The sequence below is a fragment of the Haemorhous mexicanus genome, chromosome 3, assembly GCF_027477595.1.
Source record: "Haemorhous mexicanus isolate bHaeMex1 chromosome 3, bHaeMex1.pri, whole genome shotgun sequence".
NCBI lineage: Eukaryota > Metazoa > Chordata > Aves > Passeriformes > Fringillidae > Haemorhous > Haemorhous mexicanus.
The window spans coordinates 39,753,986-39,779,513 of NC_082343.1; the positions used below are offsets into that span (position 1 = coordinate 39,753,986).

Below are 25,528 nucleotides of genomic sequence, written 5' to 3' on the forward strand. Positions count from 1 at the left end.
CTGGCAGGTGCATTAAAACTCACTTTCATACTACAAAGGGAAACAAAAGCCACTGTTTGGTGACTGGCATACTGGATTATTTTTGCCTCTAGCTCTGCACACAAAATCAATTGAAGTGTGGAAAAGAACGTGAGTACGGGAAAGCGAGCCAATACTGTCAGCACAGAATAAATGATGCAGTGGTGGCAATAACAGAACTTCTTCTGGAGAGAAGATCTTTATGAAAAAAATGTAATTTCCTATTTCAGTAAAGGCGAGTTAGTCTGCAGAAAGACTGTGTGAACTTCTCAGCTCTCAATTATGTATTCACACATTTATAAAGTTCCAGAAACACTTTATTTAAAAATGGAGTTGTAAATGCATATAACAAAATAACATACATAATAAATGTAACAAAAATAAATAAGGAGAACATGTCCATACAAAATAATAACATAGTAATGCAAAATGCTTATTACACAACATAAAGGTAAAAACGCCTGAAATAACACAAACAGAATCTCGTATGAAGAGCCTGCACCTTTAATCCTTCCTAGCCATTTCCTACTTTCCACTTGAATCTGCAGAAAAATTATGTTCCCAAGCATTAAACAAAAGAAGGAATTATGGTGATGGTTTGGTACACTCAATTTTCAACACTTAGCTCTAGTTTCCATCTATTTTTGCCCTTCTGCATCTTCAAAAAGTTTTCCTGTAGCCTTTGTAAACTGGTGTCATTCAGGCTCCCACAGTTAGCTGGAGTAGAGCATATTGAGTCATACATGAAGACTGTTTGCTTTTAATTTTTTTTAAAGAAAATATGAAATCCATTATACAACAGATTAGTGGTTTTGTTTTTACATCTCTACAAAAAAAGTTTTTGCATCTTTATTAACTGGTCCAACTTTTACTGATTTCTGAAAGCCTGTACAATTTAAAAGCGTACAGAAAGTAGGTTTTTAAAAACAAATCTCATATAGGATTATTGCTGAAATATTAAAGACCATTTCATAAAAGCTGCAAAACTGTATCTTTAACCTTAATATATAGAGACTGATGCAAACATAAGAAAATTCCAGTCTATTAGTTACAATTAACAGAAAAAACATTCCTCCAAATTACAGTGTTCTGGAAATACAAAGTAATTTACTTTAATTTTTTCATTATTTCCAAATGTTAAGTTACTGGGACAACTGATAAGGAAAATAGGCTTATATAGGAAACTCTAAATAGACTTGCTTTTCAGTGGTATAAGCAAAATGTCCATGTTAGCAGTCGTCGTCCAGAATCCTTTTAAATATGTAAGAGAGGGACAGCTTTACTAGCAAGACTACAGGAAAATATACAGAAGCAAATAAAATCATTTGCTTGGGAGTGCATCTATCGATCAAGTAAATCATGACAACTCTATTTCCAAGTTCCCTAAAGAAAATTTTACATCTCATGATCATTCCAAATAAACAGTGATTTCTTCTGTAAGCTTACATTGCATTTGGATTGGTGAGAGCCCATTTGCCTCAATATGCTTTAACATGTCCCACATTGCTATACGTTCAAATTTATTTCCTAGTTAGTTTCAACAAAGATTTGGAGAGAAATGAGATATGAAATACTTCTACTTTCATTAACATCAAAAAGACTTTTGAAGAGGATCAAAAAGTGCCAAATAGTCTTTTCAGAAAGTGGATTAAAACACTGTAATGATAATACAAGGACAGTATTATCAGTTTTCTATGTACACCAAAACACTGCTTGCTGTTCAACGATATCGATATGTTCACCTACCACTCCCAGCAAATCTTAGTGCAAACATAATATGTGAACTTATTTGTAAACCCCAAGACAATTTACGCAGCAACAAGGTTACATAAACCACAGAACTGTTTGAGATTTTCCAGTACATGAGAATGAATGCTTTCTGAAATCTGTCTTACTTTTGCAGTAATGTGTCATTGTAGTCAAAGATAATGTTTCCTATATAAATCATCTAATTCAGAATCAAACATAACTGTTCAACAGTTCTGTACAAGCTTTAGAGGAGGAAGTCTGTTCATCAGAGCAGCTTGGCAAAGAGACTGGGGTTTTCAGTAAATGTTAGACTGCTTGCATGGCTTTTAAAAAGAAATAAATCTATTAAGGGAATAATGCTGATATAATAATTCTTTTGCAAAGCACACAACCACAAAGGGCAAACCTGCCACAATCTGCTTTCCTACACTGGTATCTATGCATTTCTTTATGATTTGAAAAGGATTTGTGTGACAATCAAAGCATCACAATTAAAGAAAACTGTTTTAATAAAACAACTGCTGTTTGACCAAGCCTTTTTTTTTTTAATTATAAAAACAAACATTATAAGTTTTCCTTGATTTCTAAACATTCCACATGAAAGGTTTTTGTATCAAACACTGAGATGTCACTCACGCAGGGTGGCATCTTCTTCTTCCCCATCTGGGTTAAACCTATTGAAATGTATGCTGAAATCTGCCTCGGATTCAGCATTTTCCAATTCAGCTGCCACAGGGCCGGTGGCAGGACGGGCAGCCCGGGCCTCGGGCTGGCAGTTTGGCTGCGCTGCCGGGCGGGGGCCTTGGCAGACAGGGCTGGACTTCGGCTTCGGCTGAGCTGGCAAGATGGGGCTGGCAAATCCCAAGCTGCTCAGAGCATCCAGGGTACCATCGGGGTCAATCATGGCATTAATTGCTAAGCAATCAAGAAAAGATGAGAAGGATAGGGAAGAAGCCATAAAAAATACGATTTTCTGTTACTATTAAAATATGGAAATCCTTATCTCACACTTTGATTTTTATGATGACAGATGTGAGTTTTTATGTGTGCTGCCCATGACAAAGAAATGGTGCATCCAACACAGATGTAAACTGATGTATTCAAAAGCAGTTACGTTCATTAAAACTTTAGATGAAATGAAACTGCACAAACTAAACATGAACTGATGTGTAGATAGGAAACAGAGATGATAAACCATCTATGATTAGGTTATAGGGACAGGAGAATGGTTTTAATTTAAATGGCTTTTCCCCCTGATGTCACCATTATATTATGCTTTGTTCTACCCCACCCCCAAAAAGTAGCCATAGTTGCTGATTGCATGATTGAATGAAATTTGTATAAAGGAGCAGTAATTTATCTACACAGTGAGGGCAAACTAAAGTACCTAGTACCAGTTCATTTTATTATACTATTAACATATACGTCACATTTAACAGAAATTCTCTTTTTTATTTCCAAATATGTACTAACACTTATTACTGATTTGTCTCTAAAGGTGGTTAATGACTCCTCTTGAAAAATTCTTTTTGAAAACATGATTTTCTCTCGGATTAAATCTGAATACTAAAAATAATAAATATAGGAAATTTACAGCTAACGTAACGATGATAAGCGTGGACCACTAATCCCATAGAAAAAGATATGATCACTCTTCTGCTTTAAAAAAAAAAGCCATGTTTGTTTATCAAATGTATCAGCAGTTATATTATAATAATGTACATAACTGATACTGTGAATATATTTTAATAAATCACAGTAACTTTGTTTCATGTTATATATATACACACATATAGATGTCTATTAAAAAATTGAAGCAAGCAACCACAGAAAAGAAAAGTGAAAAAAGATTTGTACCTTGCAGCTGCTTCTCAACTCGTTTCAGTTCCTGTAAGATTGATGATATTTCCTAGAAAAGAAACAGCCGTGTTTCATTATCATAGAACTGGAAGAGGTCAGAAGAGACCCCTAAGCTTTTAAGTCTAGCTATTAACCCAGAACTACCATCACCCAGTGCCAGATCCAGGTGCCTCCTAAATACCTCCAGGGATGGTGACTCCACCACTTCCCTGGGCAATCTGCTCCTGACCTGACCACTCAAACAGTGAAAAATGTTTTTCTATTATCCAATCTGAATCTTCCCTATCCAAGCTTGAGGCCATGATGGAAAAATAAAGGAAATTTACAGTATGGAAAAATAGATTTAAATTACCTCTCAGGAGTGAACAATCCCTCTCCCAAACGTGTCCAATCGCATTATGCTATTTGGATTGTCCCTCCTGGCATCAAGAACATCTGTGCTGGTGGTGGCCCAGCTATGGGTGGCAGTGCTGGAGGCTGGAGAGCCAGGTCCCAGTCAGAAAACCAGAGCCTTCTGCACTGACTGCCTGCTACCATCCCCACGGGCTCATTCTGACCCTTGCTCCTCTGCGTGTGCCACCTCTGCTCAAGCACAGACTTACAGACACCACAGCTCTATAGAGATCAGGCAAAGTAACAGCAGACCTTGGAAGGGAAGTTACAGGATAAACTCAGTATTAAATGGAACTGAGTCATTTATGAGGGTGTAGAGATGTGAGTCAGACACTGAGATGACTGCATCAAGGTTCTGTCCCCACGAGGCCCTGCACAGCACCCCAGTGCTGGGGCCTCAGCACTCTGCCTTACAGATTTTTCTCCACTGTGCTGCACTACTTGCCAACACAGCCACAGGCACAGCAATGCACTCAGAAACACAGCGATCATTAAATGCACCACAGCTAATGCTATAGGACCACAGAGCAACCTGAACTGGAGGGGACTCACAAGGATCATTGAGTCCAACTCCTGGCCCTGCACAGGACACCCCAAGAATCAAGCCAAGTGCCTGAGAGCATTTTCCAAGGGCTCTTGAACTCTGGCACTCTTGGTGCTATGACCACTTCCTGAGTAATCTGGTTATAAAATTCTTCCTGGTTATAAAATTAGCATATTTATAGTAGTATGAATATGTAAATCCTACAATTGAAGGATCCTACATGGAAGAATTGTTAACCGAGCTGCTGAGAAGAGCTGTCAGTGGTATTCTAAAGCCGAGAATTTTCAAAGGCACTGATTTCAGAAAACCATTAATCCATTTCAGAAAGCTGCTCTGTACTAAGTAGTGTGATTTTCATGGGTAGCAAAGAGATTGATTATCTTTACGAAGTCATTCTCTTCAAGCAGATTTCACATCTGAGCTGGACATAAATGTTCCAAGGACAGAACAAACATCACTTGCAACTGTCCTTTCTTAACTCTTAATGTTCTGTGGTAAAAAAGGCACTGCATTTGAACAACAAATTGCTCTGAACACTAAGCAGAAACTTGGAAATCAGTGCATATACAAAAAACCCCAAACAACCCATGAACTTTCAAGCAGTGTGAGATGCTTTAATAGACTGAAAAAAATTCAGTTAAATGGTGAACTCAGGATAAATATACAACTAACCTTTTTCTTTTTTAAAGAGTACCTTAACCCCCCATATTTAGGGCATTTAGGATATAAACCACTAAATTTGGATCTTATTCTGGAGAGGGATAAGAGAAACTCCATATATTATAATATTTCTAAAATAAAAACTTCCATTAGGAACTTGCTTAAATAAATTTTTGAAAAACCTAACAAAAACTATCAGCAAATCTATTAAATTAAAATACTGATTTACTAATGATTGCTTTTGATAAATACACCATTCTGCAGCAATTGCAGGCCAAGTCTTTTATACTTCCAGGAAAAATTAGCCTGAAGGAGATGATGAGCTAACAGAGAAGTTCTAGCCTGTTCAATGCCAGAGGAAATGTATTCACAGTTGTGCAGTGTTCCCTCCCACAAAAAACCCTGCCTCTGTAAACACATATTTTTAATAGCAGACTCTGCAGATGGATAATGTAGCTGGGCTCTGCCTGCTGTCTCATGCAAGGATGTTTTTCAAACCCTATGCTCTGTGTTTAGAAGCAGAGGAGAAGGGTACTGAGACACAACATGTGGTCTGTCCCCTCACACTCACAGTCTGGTCTTGAAATGGCCTGAATTAGACCATAAACTACAGCTGATTTCTGTAATTAGGCTGTTACATGAAATAGCTGGAGTGCTAGTGGGCAACCTATGGTTGCCACTTCCAGACAAAATCAACATAATTGTTTTTCACTGAAAAGTCCTTTAATTGCAATGTGTCTATGGATTATTTTCATTACATGCACTAAAACACAACAATTTCTCTAAATATTAACAATGAGTATTACTGCTGTTAAGTATTACAGATTAAATAATAATAATTACTAGGTAAAGTAGTTTATAGACTGTAAACCAAGTTCATTCAAAAGCAATCTAACATTCAAACTAATAGTTGTTACCTTTTGTTAAACAAACATACTGATGGTCTATGTATAGTTTGAATCCCTTTTACTGCATTCTTTATCTGAAAATTTCCCCTGAACAATTACTTGTTTCTTAATGAGACAGTAAGAAAGTCATTACTTACTAAGACAGTAAGTCTTAGTAATTACTGAAGATTAGGTTTATTCTTTAAACATACTTAGTGTCTAAATAAGGGTTTTTAAGGATTTTTGCCCTTACGTCACTGAAAACACCAAATTGCTCTACTAATTACTTAGCCATGAGATGAGCAGCATACTCAGAAAAGGTAACTATTCATACCATGCTTGATGTTTTCACAATAGGAACTTCACTTTCAGCTCGTAACTTGCTTTCAATTTCTTCCCAATTTCTGTCCTTGTCCTTAAATAATATTCTAGAAGAAAGAAATCCAACAGTATGTTTAAAATTGGAAAAAAACCCACAAAATAATCTGAAAGATTAAATAAAATGATAGGAGAAAACAGTATAAGGAGTACTAAATGAAAATAAAATATAAAAAACTGAAACCTGAAAGAATCTAACCATATAGTTTAAATTTCCAAGGAAGCATACAGGTTTCATGATTTTCAGCAAAATCATTATTATTGACATTAAAATGGCAGTTCTGTAGCTAAATACTTGCTTATTGTATATATACAGACACAGCTAGTTCTTTCCCCCAGCACTGACATATTTTTGAAAAACCAATTATTTTACTGTAGTGAGAAAATTCCCCATTAATACTGCACTTTACAATAATAGCAAAATATAAGATAAAGGAATTCAACTTTTACATTTGTATTTTATATGAATAAAAAAGAAAACACTTTAGGAAATTAAAAAATGCATTTTCTAGAAAAAGTTTTCACTGAAAAGTCTCAATATGTACATTTTATATCTATATTTTCTAGATATATGAGAATGAATATCACTTGTATTACATGTTTAAAGTCACTTCTCATTGTAAAACCCCAAAGCCCACTGGGAGTTTCCCATCTTTTATGTTTTGCTTCCCTGCTTGATAAAACTTTTGTTTTTATTGTCATATAATAAACATAATTTAAACTTTCTCCATTGGTGCAACTGGAAAAGAAAAGGAAAAAAAAAAAGCAATGTGCAGACATTTAAGGTCTGTGAAGTGACACCATGATGACACAGAATCCACTTCTTCTCTAATTGGTATTTAAAAGTTAAAAGTTCAAAAATAGCTGCAGTAAAACTGCTTAACAAACCACACAACTTCAAACCATAGTCAGAGACCAGTATATTTAAGAGAAGCTATTATTTTAGCTAGGTCTCTGAGGAAATAATTTTTAAGTTGGAAGTTCATGATACAGTGAATGTCACAAAGACTAAGAATTTGAAAGAAAGCTGTGAGCCTTAGTACTGCATTTCTGTTCACCTTTCTTCAGTTCTGCATACCCTATGAGGAATTTCATTCTCCACTATTACCCTGTCAGGATCATCTAATTTTGCAAAATATCTACCCTGCCTTATTTATCAGTATACAGATGTCAGTAACAGACAACTCATCCAGAAGCTGCTTTAACTCTTCTGTCTTTGAGGTCTTCACTCACTGCTGCTTTGGAATGTATTTATGTCAGAGGTTTCACTGTGAGGAAGTGCTGCTTTGATGACAAAATGTCATGGGATGGAGGCAAGGGACAACTTCTGCCAGACTTGCGTTTATTCATGTACAAAACATACAAGGAAAAAACATTAATACACACTTTTTCTTGGGGAAGGAATAAATAAATAAATTAAAAGTAATCAGAAGTGCAGTGAAGAAAGCATGAAACATGTTAAGGCCTTATCCAGGGCCATCATTTCAAAAAGTTCATCATCAGAGATCTGGCAAATTTTTCATATGCTTTGGCAGGGAGTGAAAAAGCTTGCAAAGCCATACAGCCTGGATACCAGAAATTTCAAATACAATGGAAAATTTAGTACGTGGTTTTCACTGAGGAGTTCAAATACACATTAAAAAAAAAAAAAAAAAAAAAAAAAGAAAATAAAGCAGAGATATTAAAGTCCTTTACAGGATCATAATTTTAAAAAAAGCCACTTCTGGAAATATTTGATTCGGTATACAGACAATCTTACGCAACTATACTTTCTCTAACATAATAGCATTTATATGACCCTGGAAATCAGCAGGAACATAGAAAAAAAGGCTTTATCTAGCAGTAAACAGCACTAGCAAAAAAACCAAGCTATTGTGATATTGTGTGATTTTTTATTTACCTTCTCACCATGTTCTGTTAAAAAAATTCTATCCTGATGTATGTGATTAGTGCCTTTGCTTCTCTATGTGGTGTTTTTAGAGCTAATGTTCCTCTCTTCTAATATTTGAAAGGTTCACAATTCATTGGTCACTTTATTAAAAAAAAAAATGGAACAAAAAGCATTAATTAGAAATTGTGAAACTGTTATTATTTAAACTATAAAGCGGACAGCCAAATTGTTTTTACTATAACTTAGAAGCCTATTTCCTTTTTTACTTCATCTTTTTGAACACTTAATTTAGCTATTTTTAACTTCCTGGGGGATCATCATCTCAGTCATCTTTGCTCTTCCCCTTTCTAACCATATTTTTCAAGTTAAAATAATATATTTATAAATGCCTATTGCCTTCTTCTCTTGCTTTTCCCTGCTTTCTGAGGCAAACCTTGCACAACTGTGCTCAGTCCAAATTTTTCTTTTGGTGCACTTTGCAGGATGCCCAGCAAACAGCAGAGGCCAACAGGCAGTACCTCCCCTGCTGTCCCTGCTTTGCTGAGATTTTGCCTGGCTGCAGAGGAACTTGCCTGCTGCAAGATAAGCCAATGACACTGCACTCCCATTGCAGAGCACTGATAAAACTGCAGATCTTCTCACCACAAAACCTACTGAGCTCTTTCCCTCACAATCTCTGAAAACTCCTGCAAACTCATTGTAACACATAAAAGCACAAGCACAGGCTTCTCTTAGGTAGAGAATGGATGGAGAGTAGCCCTGGAGAGAAGGACTTGAGGGTGCTGGTGGATGAGGCAGGACATGATCCAGCCATGGGCACTCACAGCCCAGAAACCCAATTCTATCCTGAGCTGCATCTAACAGAGAGTGGCCAGCAGGGATCCTGCCCCTCTGCTCTGCTGAGACCCCACCTGGAGTGCTGCATCCAGCTCTGGAGTTCACAACATAAGGACACGGGCCTGTTGGATTGAGTCCAGAGAAGGGCCACAAAGATGATCAGAGGGCTGGAGCACCCCCCTTATGAAGTCATTGTAATTATTCTGATCAGAAATTTTAACTGGCTAAAGTTCAGAAAGAGGAATAGCAGCACACCAGTTGTTTGAACTCATGTATTTCAAAACAAAGCTAAGGTAAAAATCTGTACTAGGTACTCCCCAAAAACAATATTAAAAGTAGTGCTGTTTTTCTGATTCAAAATATTAATGAAATTTTGAATAACATTGTATCATTCTAACCCATTCAGAGGAAAATAAAGTTTTGAACACAGCCCTGGGGAAAAGGCTAAATAATTCCTTATTAATGGAAGTTTACTGCATTTTTTTGGGAAAAAAAACAATTTCCCTTTCTTTAAGTATGGATAAAATCTTTGTAGATATGCTTGTATTTATATCATAGATAAGCACATTATTATTACATTCATTAGCAGCTGACTTGCTTTTTAAGATCAGAAAATTAATCAGAAATGAGTAAGACCTGAATTTAACATTATCTGTTAATCACCAGTAAAAATAACACACAAGATTCCTTAGAATAGGATAATTAAAATGAGTTATAGGCTTTTAAATAATTGATTCTTCACTTGGGGATACTCTTCCTACTAGAAATAGCAGGACTAGAAAGGACAGCTAACCTACAGTTTTAACCAATTTATATAGATTATTATTTTTCTTCTTGATTTCCATGGCCAAATCTTTTTTTGTAATCCCATGAGAATACAATCTTCAGATATATTAGTATTTTGCTGCTTTGAATGGTTACATCACCCTATTCAGACAGAAATTTTTGTTGTTTAATCTGTCAGTCATCTAATATTCCAATATCTGACACTTCCTAAACAAACCAATCAATACAGACCTAATATTTTCTCACATTCAGAAAATTATGCATTAAGCCAAAGACTTCTTATTTTTAAGTTATTAACTGCACAAAGACATGAAGAACATAAGAAATTTACAATCCTGAACTTTGTATTATGAATTTTCTTTTATTCTTGTCAACCAAAGTGGTCACCAACTGGTTTTAGACTCACATATTCAAGTTAAATGGAAATGTCAGTAGAGCAACATGTTACCATTTTTGACATGTCTATAATTCCTCTTAACTGCTACAACATCTTATGAAGGAATCTAACTATTTAAGCAGAAATTTTCAATTAAAAATGAGAGGTTGCTACATCTGATTTTTTCCAGAAATCAATAGGGATCACACTGTCTCCAGAGCAAGCTGTTTTTCAGAAGGATTTACTGAAACAGCTCTCCTCTGTCCAATTTGTTTTTTCTTCCTAGAATGCAAAATCCCTACAACAACCTGGCAAACCTACAGGGCACAATTTTAGAGTTCCGCAACATTTTAACCTTATATTTCAAGGAAGGGAGTTTTACAAGACTTGTACAGAGGTTGTGTAGATTTTGCACAGTATCGCATATGTTGGAAGAGCTCCTCTGCTGGATGTTGTTCTGTCCATGTAAACTTTCCTAATATTTCTCTTCACATAAAGTGAAATAAACAGAAGGAATAACGGAAAAAGTATTCATTGCAAATCCTTCTGAATGCTAAAAACGCCAGAGGTAACAGTGATTTTTTAAAAGATAAGTTCCTACTATGTATATTTTTCTGTCATTATTAAATATATCTTTTTTTGCTGCTGGTAATGGGAACAGACATTTTCAACAAAACCAGCAATTTTTAACAACCCACCTGATTTTGCCAGCTGTTTTGTCTATGGATTGTCTTATCTTGCGAGAAAACTGGAAGACTGAGGACAACAGCAAACTGTCCCCCATAACCTGCAATAAGTTTTTAATAAAAAAGGGTATTATTAGCTTAATAGTAACAACTCCATATATTTTGGTATCTTTAACTATAAAGAAATCTTGCTTATGTTTTAGATAGTATCATATACAATGATATTTGAACATTTGGCCGATAAAACAATACATTTTTTTTCAAATATTAATGCCAGCTGCTAGAGGTAGGAGAGACAGGATAATGTCTAGAATATTAAGTGGGGAAATAATTGCAAAAGCTTAAAATTGACACATTCTTAGAGAGAATCCTGTTGCGTGCTCACTTCATCTCTGCTCCAAGTCCTTCTGCGGGTAATTGTTGGGGGATCGAGGACCTCTGTCAGCTGAGGTCTGGCATCACTAGGCCGACCATTCCCTTCCGGGGGTTTCGCATGCACTATTGGAGGGATTTTTCTAAAATTGAGACTTTCATCAAATACTCGGTCCACCAACTGCAGGATAAAAGAAAAATGAAGTTCATGAAATCTACTGGATACATCCAAAAATCAGATTACTGGGGTTTTTTCTCCTGAAACAATTTCTAAGATGCCCATCAAATATTAATCATTCTGTTGTCTTCAATAGTACAAAGCGATGCATCTCTTATGTAAAAATATCTTGTACAACTGAACAAGATTTGGGGTTTCTTTAAATGCCAGACATACATGGCAAATTTAGACTACCCCACTGAAATTCTGCTTATGGCAGGTAACATAATAGCTACCTATAAACTGGTACTAAATAATTAATTCTTTTGATTAATGGAACATATCTGTGGAATTGAGAAGAGTACTCCAAGATTTACGTTTTTTTTCCAAATTAGTCATAGTGTTACAGAAAAACCTACACTACCTAAAGGAGATACTGCCACCTGCAGTATGTACACAATGCATCATAGTTTTTGAAGAAGAAAATAATTATTTAATGATTAAAAAAAATTGGAGTGATCTAACTGGATCTGAGAAAAAGAGCATTTTACTTCTTTAAAGCTTAGCCACAGTCTATGAGAATTAAACCCAAAATCTATGTGAGTGCATTTATAATTTTTCTGAATTACCAAGCTCACAGATTTCTTATTACTGTTTATATCTTTTTTTCCACAGAAAAAGACAGTATTAAACTAACCACAGTAAACTAGTGTATTAACCAAAATTTATGCACACAAAAATGAATAAAACACATTTTGAAAGGAATACTATGAAGAGAAAAATGCATTAAACATTTACAACACATTATTATGGTGAACTGTAACATGGTAGAAAGTGATGATATAAATTCAGATTAACAGGTTTACCAGCATTAGACCTGTGATGGTTACTAGAACACGTTAGTCAATATATTCATAGAACAGCACACCAGAGGTAGGCAAAGAAAATAAGAATTATTAGAAGCATAAAGCAAACTTATTTAAAGGCAGTTTTTTACAATGTTATTAAGAAAGAAAATCTAAAGTTAACTGATGGTACCTAAGTATTTCAGTGTTCAGAAGATCAAAGTTTTTGTCACCTGTGAAAAGAGGGACTTTTTTGTTTTTAATAGCTAAGCAAAGAATTAAATGTATACATTTATATATAGTTGTGCATACACACTAGCATCTTTAAATGCACTTAGATACCATCCAACAGTATCTAAGGCTACAGACAAGCAAAAAACAAAAAACTATCTTGTCCTATGTTTCGTGGAAAAAAAGAGACAGACAGATAGTATGCATCCTTTTGACAAGCTATGTTCACAAAATAACTCCTGGGGTGTTTGTTGAAATGTAAAGGAACTTCAAATGAAAAAAAAATAATGTCGGGGTCATGCATACAGGTTGAGTGGAGGTAACTAAAAAGGCTATGCAAAATGCTAAAAGCAAAAGAAATAAAGAAAAGGAAGAACCTTATGCATTTCTCCATGAAGATCTCCTACCTCTTCTCTAGTGTCTATGGCAGAGCCAGGGGTGGTGGCAGCAGTGCTTACTGTGGTACTGGGGGCAGTGCCTGATGAAGTCACTGAATCTATCTCTCCTGCTACATCGTTGATTTCCCGTGCGATGAGAGCCAGATCTTGACTGATCCTAGTAATAAAGAGAGTGTTACATTCACCCCTACAAATACTTTTGGGCCAGTAGAGCCCAGTCTGCAGCCTCTGAGGTTGTAAGCTGAAGTTCCTGATAACCGTGCTATGAAAAGTTGCATGTCTTTTTAAACAGAAAGATTATTTGTAGAGCCATAAAAGCAAATTTTGACTGAAGCTTTTAACAGCATGCCTTTCTAGAGGAAGAAGGTAAAAGGTGATCTCAAAAGACAGACTATCCTTGTCTTCTTCCTAGGATTCAGACAGATATGTGCAATGTTCAGTATATCCAACACAGAGGATGCATAGGAAGTATGCTGAAAATACTGCACAGATGAGCTGTGTAAGATGGCAGCAAATCTGAAATGCTCAGAAAATATTTAATTTGTACCTTAGTTTCCCTACTTGAAAAAAATGTTTTCAGGACTTCTGAATTTCTAGCAGCTCCTCACCTCACTCACATCAAGCTGCTTATGGGTCTGAAATTCCAGACCAATACCCTAAATCCCCAAATGTAATCAAGACTAATTTTTCAGTGGCAAAAATACAACATACCTTCAAAAACCTGGATATGACAGCATTACAAAAACACAGCTGAATTCTCAGCCAAAGAGTCCTTTTATTTGCTTCTGATTCACTGCATCAAAAAACCAGCTTTGCTCTGGCTTGCTCTGCTTGTGCTACTCCTCCCCAGGACATCCCAAAAGAAGGAGGGAACACAACAAAAAACTCCACAAAGCAAAAGCTAAAAGCCATTACTAACTATGGCACCCTGAATCTCCAGCTTGGATCACAGATTTGAGAAGAGCAGACTGCCAAGTGATCCCCTTTCACACTTCTGCCTGACAGCACTGAAGGCACAGAAGGCGACAGTGCCACTTCTGCACCACCGAGGACTCGGTGGCACCCAGTGCCCACCGCTCAAACGGAAGGAAGTGCACAGCCATGTGACAGTGACACACCCTGGGCTCCTCAGAGACTGACTGTTCACAGTTGTTCTTAATTTTCACTTTGTCTTCAAGTCAAAAACAATGGACACCACTGGCCTAGAGATAGCTTAAGACTACGTGAACAGAATTTCAACTAGAAAGGCAAACATAACTAGAGAAATTTCCAGCCAAATTCCAACACTGGATTTTGTGGCTAATCATCAGCAATCCACAATGAAGGGCAACTTTGTGCAGCTTATATACACATATAACTGGAAGAAGGCTGCAGACAAATATATGGCAATTTACACATGCCATTCAAAGTCCAACATTCTCAGTAGTAGACACCCTAAAACAGCTACTTCCTTTGTGTCAAACTTTTTTCCTTACATAGAGAAGTTGCTACTATTCACATTTGATTTTCCGGGACAAGTTCTGGTATTTAATGAGTAGTTGAGAAGAAAATAAAACCGGGAGACTTCAATTATCAGCAAATTTTTCAGAAGAGAAATGTCATTAAACACCATAATCAAAAGTAGCATCAATTAATGAAGACTTCACTCTTCAAAGAAATCAGCAATGCTTCAACATGACACAACCACTTCATTTGAGTTCTTACCAAGAAATCAAAATTGCATAAAGTGTCAGATCTCTATATAAAAATTAATTCAAATGAATCCCAGAAGTATCAGGACAAACAACTCTAACATTGATGGGAAGCAACAGATAATTACCACAGTTTAGTATCAGTCATGTGAACAAAATCCAGAATAATTTTCTATGTGAAAGAAAGCTAGAGTCCACTACTCAATTACATTCCCGTAAAGAAACAATATAGAGTGGTAAATGAGAAGCACTGTGAAAAAGAAGATCAGAAACCAGCTGTGAGCTGAGCCTGACATGAAGTCTTCAAGTAATTCTACATTAACTTTCAGAAGCAGAAATTTTTGCTTAAGTATAAGGGGTATGTTTTGTGTAATCAGGGACAAGAGACAGGCTCTAGGGGCACACTGTTTACTACAACTGCAGGCTGCCTTGCAGATCTCTACTGCTTCCTGCATCAGACCTAGCAAGCATACAAGGCAAATCAATTCACAGAGGCAGAACTAATACACCTCAAATTCCCTAAATCCCTCAACCCACTCCAGGAAATACTGCTTTAGATTCATTCGGTGAGCAGACTCAGGCACCTACACAGCTATATAGGGAACAAACTCAGTTTCCAACACATAGGATAAGGTGAGAACACATGGCTTGGGATGGAGAGAGCATGACCACCTTTCCAAGCCTGGAACTCTAGTTCTTATTTACCTGTAGTGAAAGAACGCCCAATGTTAGAAAACAAAATACAAGGAAACAGGAACACTTCCAAGATACCTGTAGTAGTTCTGAACTACTGGATTACTAAAAACATTTTTATGCTTAGTCTGCTATGTTACACTTCCTATACTGAGTCAGTGGATTTTGTAAAAATACTTTAACATCCTTAAATAAAATATTTGCGAAACTCCCGTTACTCCGAGGGTGTAAATTCCCTCCGTGTCAAAGTGGCTTTAAATCAAGTTTAGTTAATCCAGGAAGTTTCTCTAAACAAATTTTCAAATTTTCAGTTTTATTAACATCTATAAATCGTGAAGTCTGTGAAAAGCGCAAACTGGGTCAGTCATGGAGTCATTGAAACACAGTGCGATGGTAACACAGATGCAGTGAAATGTTTGTTATACAGTTTCTACACTCTGCTACACATGAATTTTATGAAAGGCTTATCCTTACAATCTAATCAGTTATTCAACAATAACAACAATAAATCAACTAATTTTAATGAGAGCATATAGCCATCTTAATTTTTTTAAAACTCTAAATAGAGTTGAAGGGACCCTGAACATAGGGGCTAGACTGATGGCTGGGATGGAAAAAAAAAAACAGGGTAGGCAAGAACAGAGCCTATGGTCTATGGATAGCAAGGAAATAGGAGCAGAGACAAAAAGTATCTTATAGAGGACAGAAGCTAAAATTAAAGCTGGGGAGCAAAAATGTGAATCATTACAAAGATATGGAGACACAGAAAGGATGAACTAGTGACCTACAGCAAATGAATTCAGCAGAGACTAAAACTGGTATTGGAAACAGTATGACAGACAATAGATGACAGTAACCTGGAATTTCTCAGATGCTAAATGCTACTTTTCTTTACCTTAAATAAGCTCATTTAATGCAGGTTGTGTAAAAATCTCTACATAAACCTAAAAATTTGGCAGTACTGATTTGAGCCTCTCAGCACTTCAACTGAAAATAAAGCTGAAGAGGTAGGAGAATTACACAGCCTTTAAAACAAATTTTAAAACCAACACATCAATGTAGGAAAGGGTAAGAATCCCAAGGGAAGAGAAAAACCTGCAAGCCTAACCATCAAATGAGTTTAGACTGAATCATCAATTATGTTCAGGGTCAATCTCTCTTAGATGGACAAAACATATCAAAAAGTTTCACTGAAGTTCAGGAGTACTATTTATCACGAGGAACTAATATGCTATGGCTATCAATTATTTTTCCCATATACACACAGTCCTTCCTATAACCATTTCTAACTTTAGTCTTCTGAAAAGAAAGAGATGTTCTAGGAAGATTATTTAGAAAATGTTTATTTCATTATTTGTCCAGATACTATGAGACTCCCTTAGGTATATTCTATATGTCTCTCAGGTTTCTACATCTTCCCTTTGCACAGATCACAACAGAAAAACAAATGCTGAAAAATATTACTCAAATCAGGAAACAAAAAGTAATTAATCACACTAAGCAAAACACTTCCACAGTATCAATAAAATACTCTACACTATTAAAACTAATCTTAACAGGGAAAACATATTTCTTGTTTAGTCTTCCAAATTAAGTTCTGTAAAAATCTTTGGAATCTGAACACTGACATCTAAGTATCAAATAACATTTACATGCTTGTGCAAGCTCTCTGAAGCTTTCACTGCCCAGGTGTTGCATGATATGGCAATATTTGGTTACCAGAATGTGCAACTAACTTTTCCTTAGTTCACTTGAAGCAGAGTAGTGCCAGCAACGACAGAGATATTAATATACTAAACTCATGGACTTGCAACAAAAAAAAAAAAAAAAAATCCCTTTTGGTGAATACGCATGACTTAAATCAGAAAGTACCTAACATGAAATAATGTCCTGATAAATCAAAAATAAAAATGAGAACATGGCCTCTCACATTCCAAAACTTACTTTTTTCTCTCTCTGTCACCTGTGAGTGATCTGAAATTTTACCTCAACATGTAAAGGTAGTACAAAATCACATACGCTTTAGCCTCGGGAAATACACCAAGTACCTCTACAAGTCCCAATAATGCAACTGAAAGTTCATCTCCTGGGATTTGGCTATCATATACCAGAAGTTACTATCATTTTCCACTAAAAAGAGACGTGCTGGTGATATGAGTTTTCTGTCTACCAGTCTCTCATAAGAAGAATTTTAAGTAACCCATTCACTTAGTGAAGGAAAGCAGTAAGGAGTGATAGAGAAAATCCATCAGCTCTCTTTGCCCTCTATGTGCACCTGTAAATGGCTGGGTACAAACCCTGTTATTTTGGGAGCACTCCTTTCGAACCAACCTTGCTATCTCTTCCCGGTGGGCAGTCCAGTCACGAATGTAGTCTTCCTGCTCCTTTATCCTGTGCTTGAATGTGTTGCTGCTTTGAGCTGCTGTCCCAGCGCTCTGCAGTCGCGCGGTTTTCAGGGCTGGAGAGGTACGCAGACGGGTATGTTTAGGGGAATTACGGTTTGATCCGAACTCATCTTCTGAGGTGGAAGCATAATCTGTAGGAAAGCGCCTCCATCTTGCACTTACTAAATTAGTTTAATTATTAAAAAAGAATTATTATGGCATCTTTAATAAGAGGAAACAGCATTATTTCAGTAACATCACAATAAATACACAGCTATTTATTATCCATCCCCAGGTACCTCACAAAAGGTTTATTTACTACATCTTTAAAAGAAAGCTACAGAATTTGTGTTAAATAAAAAATACTGATTAATAAAAACATAAAGCTAATGCTCTTTGTATAGTGATGAATAAAGTAAGACATAAAAGCCAGTGATTGTATATGAGCTCAAACAAACTGTATTACAAAACAAGGGCCCAATTCATTAACATTTAAGTATATAGTCAGATTGCACTTTTTCTGCAGATTTTTTCCCCAAATTTCATTTAAGGTTTATACAGAAAAAAGAAAATGAAGAGAAACGAAGGAGGGATGGAGCTGGCACCAAGCCTGGAATGCACGCTTACATAAGGAAAGCATAAAATTCCTAGATGATGCGTAGGTCTCTTCCAACCTCAATGATTCTATGCTTATGTGTTTAGTACAGAAAAAGAGTATGTAAAATTAATATTCTGTTATGCAAATCTGCAGCACATCCATATGAAAAGCAGCCTCAGAGAAAGAAGTATATATTCTGACATGCAGCACATAAAGCATTATACAACCACGTTGCCGAGGACAGCCTGAAGTACTGGAGAACTGGAACTAAGTAGGAGGCTCTTGAATCTTTATGAATGACTGAAGTCTAGAAAATGGATTTCAGGTGCGCTGTCCTCAGACATTTCCAGCAGGAAGAGATAACACGAAGTGTAAAGAAATCCCCATCACCACAACCGGCTAAATTGTTGCAGGGGATTTAATCCCCCAAATCCATTGACCTTCATGAGGCTCTGTAAGTACTGCCGAAAATGAACTAAGTGTGTGACCACCTATTGGTGATTGAAAAATAATAGAACCAAATGATGTAAATTGTTTTTAGTATTAAAAAATGCAAGAATTAATAACGATTTCTCCTGATACATTAAAAAATGAACATTACAAATGACGTATACATCTATATGAATTTAAGTAACAAATAATGGAAGTAATTTTTGTGTAATGCAAAGATTATGGTATGTAGACTATGACATTGGTGTATAAGCTTACATCCCTTCCCTCATACAAATAATGAAGTTTCTGAATTGCTGAAAACAAACATGTGCTTGTGCAATTTTTTCAGGTTTAAATGTGGGTTTCAAATTTTGTCTAGTTCTAGCTTTTTTTTAATTTTCTAGCTTTATTGTAGAAAGTAACAATGTCTCCACAACCACTTTCTGATGTCTTTTTGGAGACTTCAAAGTTGTTTGATCTTAGGGAAGTAAAACATGAGCAGAAAAAGTACATTTTCCCACCAACAGCATGCAAGCAATGTGTGACCAAAGTTCAAAGAGAATTATGAGTTGGGCCCACATTTTTTCATCCCTTTTTGTTTAGATTCTTTGTCCCAGTTCAAATTATAGTCTTCAGAATAATTATAAAATTTATCTTAAAATCTCTTAAGTGAGATAGTTCAGCAACTCAGCACTGTACAATGAGCATATGTAATAATATATTTAAAAACTAAAAATTGAACGAGAAGTGAAATATCAGAAACAGATTTGATTTCTAGTACTCTACCACTGTAAGTTTCAACATCAGGGTCTGGGTCTGGGAGAAGCTTGGATTTCTCTGTGTACAAAATAGCGTTTTATCACGTTAATTCGATTTAAAACATTCAGATTAGAAGCATTTGCTTAAATAAAATATATTTATGAAATTAGTCTTAGGTCCTCTTTTCCACCCACACTTTTTAAGGAAAAGATTATACTTTCAATCAAAAATACTGAATTTTGTAAAGGTTTAAACATTTCAGAGATACTAACTGAAATGAAATAATAACAATCATTTGTAACATTATATAGTATCATAAACCCCCTATTTTTAAGACCATTAAATTTTAAGGCCTTGAAATGTTGGGGTGTTACATATGATCAATGTGTTCCTCTCTAATAGGAGGACAAAGTTACTGTAGGCCTAATGGTAAAAATCTCAAAGTTGTGAAATTCATGACCAACATATCCAAGCATGTTTCCCAGTGAGGTAGCTATACATTTGCCTATATATGCTTTTAATACGATCTTTAAATTATGCAGGCCCAAAATGTCACTGTAGTTTATGTACATTTCTGAAAGCTGTTGTGCAGTTGCTTATCTCAGACACCAAAGACTGTGAATATCAGTACCACTAACTAGAAAATCCTCCAAAACCCTGGCTAAAATAATCAGCATTCAATCCTAATTTAGTGACTACTCTGTGAGAAGTATAATATCCTGACAACCATTAAGCTGGCAAGTTTGGTGATTTGGACAACATACTCTCACTTCAAAGATCTGAGAATAAATTTTGAATATATTCCTTATATTACTTAGAATACATTCTGCTCTCATTGAGGCACTGACTTCTCAAGGTGCATCCATTTCCAAGCTCCTACTACTAAAATCTACTTAGTAAGGGCTGTTTTTTCTCAATTATCAATTTCTTTTCCCCCACAGTTACCTCAACAGCTTTGATCAACCTATCTGCCAGCTATTTGCAATGACAGCTAGGTCAGGAAGGCAGCAGAGCTGCCAAACACAGCTGGCTGCTCAAGGTGTCTCTGTTCTGACTCAATGCCTCATTTTACAGTTGCAGCTTAGTAGCTTTGCACAAGGTCTGACCCTGCTGTTTGTATTCCCGATACACAGCTCCTTCTGAAACATCATCTTCAATTTCCCTCTGTTGTTGTGAAAATAGGTCTTTGGTCTCCTCTGTTTTTATTGATCACACTCTACTGTTTGATGATGCAGTGCCTTCATCAGACCTTTCACTGCTTGTGCTATGAAGTTACTAATTCTGCTTCATGTGTCTTCACAGTGTTCTCAGTTCTCAAGCCTCCTACCACAGAACACTCTGGTAATGGCTTCAATGCTAACTGCTCTCACCGTAGATGTTGCATTTATCTGCTTGCCCTTTCATATGAAAGTAAGCAATACTTCACTGCATCAAGGATTAGAAATGATTCTTGAAATTACAGACTTGCTGCTAGCTCTGACAATTTTAACCCTACCATGTTGCAATTCATCCACATGAAGTACAAGCAATAAAAAAAATCCAGAAACTACATCTTAGTCTTGCTTTCTTTTTACAGGTATATGTGTCTGAACATTGATTTGGGAAGTGCAGAAAAAGCTTTCTCTTTGTGGGCTGGATTTAAGAGGCTGCCAATGTTTACTGATCTACAATGCGGTAGTGTTAGCTGACCTCTGATGAGATAACCCATGGAACATCAACATTTTGAGAGAAGCTAGTCCTCTGGTACAGGAAACAAAACCCCAAACCCAATACTGGAAATAATCATTCATTTTCCAGTCTTTCTATATCCACGGAGAGAAAAAAAATCCATTCCTGTTATGCCTTGATTTAATGTGCCTGAAGTAAAACATATTCAAACAGTTGAGGTGCTTTAGCCAAGCACTTCATTAGTACTTTCCAAAAGTGCTAAAATTAATTGTTGACTTTTCTAGAAACAAAATTAAATTGAGGAATTAAAAGTGGCCTACATGTAGTTGGAGATGCATTTATACATAAAATCCTATTTACAGTAGAAGGTTACACCGCTTTCAAAGCAATTCAGATTTTCCTAAAAGAATAACCTAAGTAAATCAGTAAAAAAATTATACAATAATGTTACTGATACAGAAAAAATTCAGACCTCTAAATCCAAAACAATAGTAATAATATTTTTTACTTATATATTAACAAGATTTAATCAGTCAATTTAGCAATGATTTTGTTTTGAAAGTATATTACTGCTTCATTAATTATTTTCAGCTTCTGGCCCTTGCATTGATAGGCTTCTCCATTGATACATATTAACTGATACAGTTTTATAAGACAGAAGCTACTACTACTACTGTAGTTTTTTCTAACAATGATCTTTTAAAATTACCTAGATTATTATGTTGGCGTACCCATGAGAAGATGGCATCTTTTCTCTCTTGAAAAGTGTTTTATACCAGCTACAGTAAACTTTTACTGTGTGACATGGGGAAATGAAAATTTAGCAAAGACAACAAAGTGATAGACTAATAGAATGAGAAGAGAAGGATACACTCACTTCCCTTAACAGAAGCAGCAAAACACTTCAATGCAGCAACCTGGGAGAAGTTTAGGAAGACTGCAATACTTCACATGGACACAAAACTCAAAGTTCATACAGAGTTTTGTGAAAAACAAAAGCAGTGAAGTGACAAAAAACAGATGGGCTTTACCTTCTTAAAAAACAGCATTATCTTAATGTGAACTAGTATTCAGTATTAAAATAAATATACAGGAGTCTTCACTGACACTTCCCTACCCCAGCATTGCCATCTTTCAGGCTGCATCATCAATTCAAATTTTTGATTAAAATTTAATACATGCTGCTTTTCCAATTATATCTTACAAGGAAACTCTGAATTTTTATTTGAAGTGTCACCTGCTTTGGGTACCTTTGCAGATGCCTGTCATAGAATCAGAGTCAACTCTATAACTGAGCAATGCATCTCAGCAGAAATTTCTATTAAGCCAATAAATGACACAACAAAACTAACTACCTGGGGAATATACAATGCTAAGAATACTGACATGGTCCACTTATGATATACAAACAACAGAAGGACAGCAGGAGTGTGGGAAATTAAGTATCACAGTGGCTTATTTCAAGTCTGAATGGGATATAGCAAAATTTCAGTGTACTACAACACTGGAGGCTACTCTATTAATTTTATTCTGTGACTGGATTGACTGCAAATATGGTAAAGCTGGTAGCATGACAATTCTAAATTCTATATTTTAGATACTCATTTCACAAGAAAGTTAACTTTTTTTAAATTACCACATTTTATTTTGATAGTTTTATACTGCTGTTGACAAAACCTACCAGCTTTCACGCTGCTTGCACTAAGAATGCTATGTTAACTTCTAACAAAATATTAGGTTAAAATTCATAGACTGATGGATCTTTCCTTCCAAAAGACAAGGTAGAGTAACCACCACACCAAAACCAGATCAACATGATCCGGAAATCATGATGAAATCATAAATTGCCATGATTTGGAACACAAATTAGGAAATAATCCAAGATAAGGCAAACCCTTTAAAAGAAATTTCTTTATGATATTTAGTTAGGTAGCACATAGTTTTTCAATTTGTTACTTCAACATTATTATTCTTATCAAAAAATCTCTGATTGCCTATTTACAAGCCTACCTTATAAATAAATATTGTATCTTCTATGTACTAAGTAGCGTTGCTGACCTTCTGAACTTCTACTACCATGATATGAGCGAAGAGATCTTGTGTCTGTTTTTGCACTAAAACAAATTATTGTTGATTCATTTGACTGTCCGAAGTCAGTTCTGTCTTAGTGGTTTCAAGATGAAAACACATCCAAAGAGTTAAAGGATTACAATTTCTTGGCTTTATGACTTTAAATGAGAAACCTCTACAAGACCTGCAATGGAAGCCTCTTACTCCAAAGAAAAAGACTGCATCAACTAAAACTCAACAGTTTCGTAAGAGCGCTTTCTTAAACAATTTCTTTTAAAAAATCCACAGGTTAGAAACATCTAGTATTGTACAAAATTATTTCAAATAATCTCACATACCTGAGGGAGAATTATGAGCCGAAGTCAAGGATTTGGATTTTGAATCCGAGAGTCGAGAAATGCTATTGGCTCGAGTTCTAGCAGAAACTTTAGCGCTATCTCCTCCTGAGAGCAGCCTTGACCCACTCCTGATGATTGCTTCTGGGGTACGCGGTGAGGCAGTGCTCCTGGTTATCGTTGCTTCAGAGTCGCTACGTGCTGATAAAGAGCCGAGTCGATTTCTGCGAGGTTGAGCGAGTAAGTCTATTCTGGAAATGTTTCTCCTCCCCGACGGAGGTTTTGACGTAGAACTCGTAGTGGACACTTCGGAAGCGACCGAAGCCTTATCGGCATCAGCAAGCTCGCTATCTGAGACTTCACCAAGGCGTGCTCTGCGCAAGAGAGAAGTCCTTGTGGGACGAGGTCTCGGAAGAGTGGTAGATTTACTGGACTGCCCAAGTCCAACAGGAGAGGTTTTTGATTTAGCTGACTTTCCTTCCATCTTGGAATGTACAAGTTCATCTGCTGAGGCAAAAGGAACTCTTCCATGCGATTTGCCAGAGTAGGTTTCCTGGTCAGACGACAGGATATCAGAAATGGCAGAATGAGGTACACTGGATGTTTGGTCATCATCTGTTAAATCTACTGACGGTTGCCTCATTCTTCCACTGGATTGCACAGTTTTGCGAGCGTCAGCTCTAGACCCACCATCTGAAGATCGACTCTTAGTTTTCTTTTCAATCTTTTCTCTAGCACTTGTAGAAGATTTTAAAACGTCCTTTGAAGGGGAACCAGTGGAACACCTATCTTTATATAAGTTTGTAAAGCTCTTCCGCTTCTGTGTGGATTTTCTTTCAGTGTCACCAGTAACTAGACTGATTGTGCTGGCTGTATCGACATCTGATTCTGGTGATATGGAATTATCTCTGTTATAACTAGGAGTGTCAGGACCTTCATCAGTTTTATTTTCTTCACGCAATTTAGCTTCAAGGAAAGCCATGACAGCTTCTGTGTCTTTTAAAATTAGTGTTGTATCTATACTGGAATCAGTGTCCATTGAATCACTTCTGTCACGTAACCTGTTTGCAGATACTAAAGGGGCAGCAGAACCACTCTGCTTATTAATGTGAGGAATAAGTTCTATAGGTATATTTGTGCTAGGCTTATCTATAGTAAAGCTACCTTGCCTCACTAAGGGTTTTGATGATTCCTTTTTGTCTCCTGCAAGTACTTTGGGACTTTGTCCTCTAATGATTTCCTCATTTTTTCTTCTTTTTCCCTCAATCTGTGCCAATTTAATTTCTGCTTTATCTGTAACATGTCCAGGAGCATTTTCTTGATTATCCAAAGTTTTGGGTGACATAACAATCTCCTCCCTACCTTTCTCAACCTGGTTTGCAGCAGATTTTGAAGAGGATAATTTTGAAGGTGTCCAGTGTCCTTGCTCCTTTCTTTCTTGTTGTTGAATTTTTGCTAAAGCTTGTTTCACCACAGAAGTTTCTCTGCCAGTTTCAACTCTCTCTTTACTAGAAGAGCTGGGAAAAGAAAACACTTTGTCTCCAGTAGCTTTGGGTGAAAGACCATTCATTGTTCTGCTTGACTTTGCATCTGAGGCACGACCTGGAGTTTCTTTCTCCTGAAGTTCAGTGTCTTGCTTTTCACCTATTTCTGACCTCTGATGAGATACAGTTTTTGGTTTTAAATTTTCATTTACTTTCTCTTCTATGGGAAGCTGTGGAAGTGTCCTCCTCTTTCGCTCACCTTGGCTGGTCATAGAAGCAGCTGAACCAGCACTTCTAACAGAAATACCAGACTCACTGATGTCTGTGTCTAAAAATGAAAAAGAAA

General features: G+C 36.2%; 1 protein-coding gene across 10 annotated transcripts in view; it reads right to left on the reverse strand.

Moving 5' to 3' along the window:
- Positions 1-313: 313 nt before the first annotated feature.
- The window catches only part of CEP170 (centrosomal protein 170), a 95,818-nt gene continuing 70,603 nt past the window's right edge, over positions 314-25,528 (reverse strand). For 3 of the 10 annotated variants that reach the window (XM_059841447.1, XM_059841446.1, XM_059841451.1), the window contains 8 exons: positions 23,702-25,510; positions 17,784-18,018; positions 13,048-13,225; positions 11,451-11,618; positions 11,078-11,166; positions 6,446-6,539; positions 3,625-3,676; positions 314-2,682 (listed from right to left, as the gene is read on the reverse strand). In XM_059841447.1, the coding sequence (XP_059697430.1) occupies positions 2,396-2,682; positions 3,625-3,676; positions 6,446-6,539; positions 11,078-11,166; positions 11,451-11,618; positions 13,048-13,225; positions 17,784-18,018; positions 23,702-25,510 (2,912 nt within the window). In that variant the 3' untranslated portion in view covers positions 314-2,395. The remainder of the gene's footprint in view (positions 2,683-3,624; positions 3,677-6,445; positions 6,540-11,077; positions 11,167-11,450; positions 11,619-13,047; positions 13,226-17,783; positions 18,019-23,701; positions 25,511-25,528) is intronic. The other 7 variants (XM_059841456.1, XM_059841450.1, XM_059841455.1 and 4 more) reach the window with 5 other exon arrangements.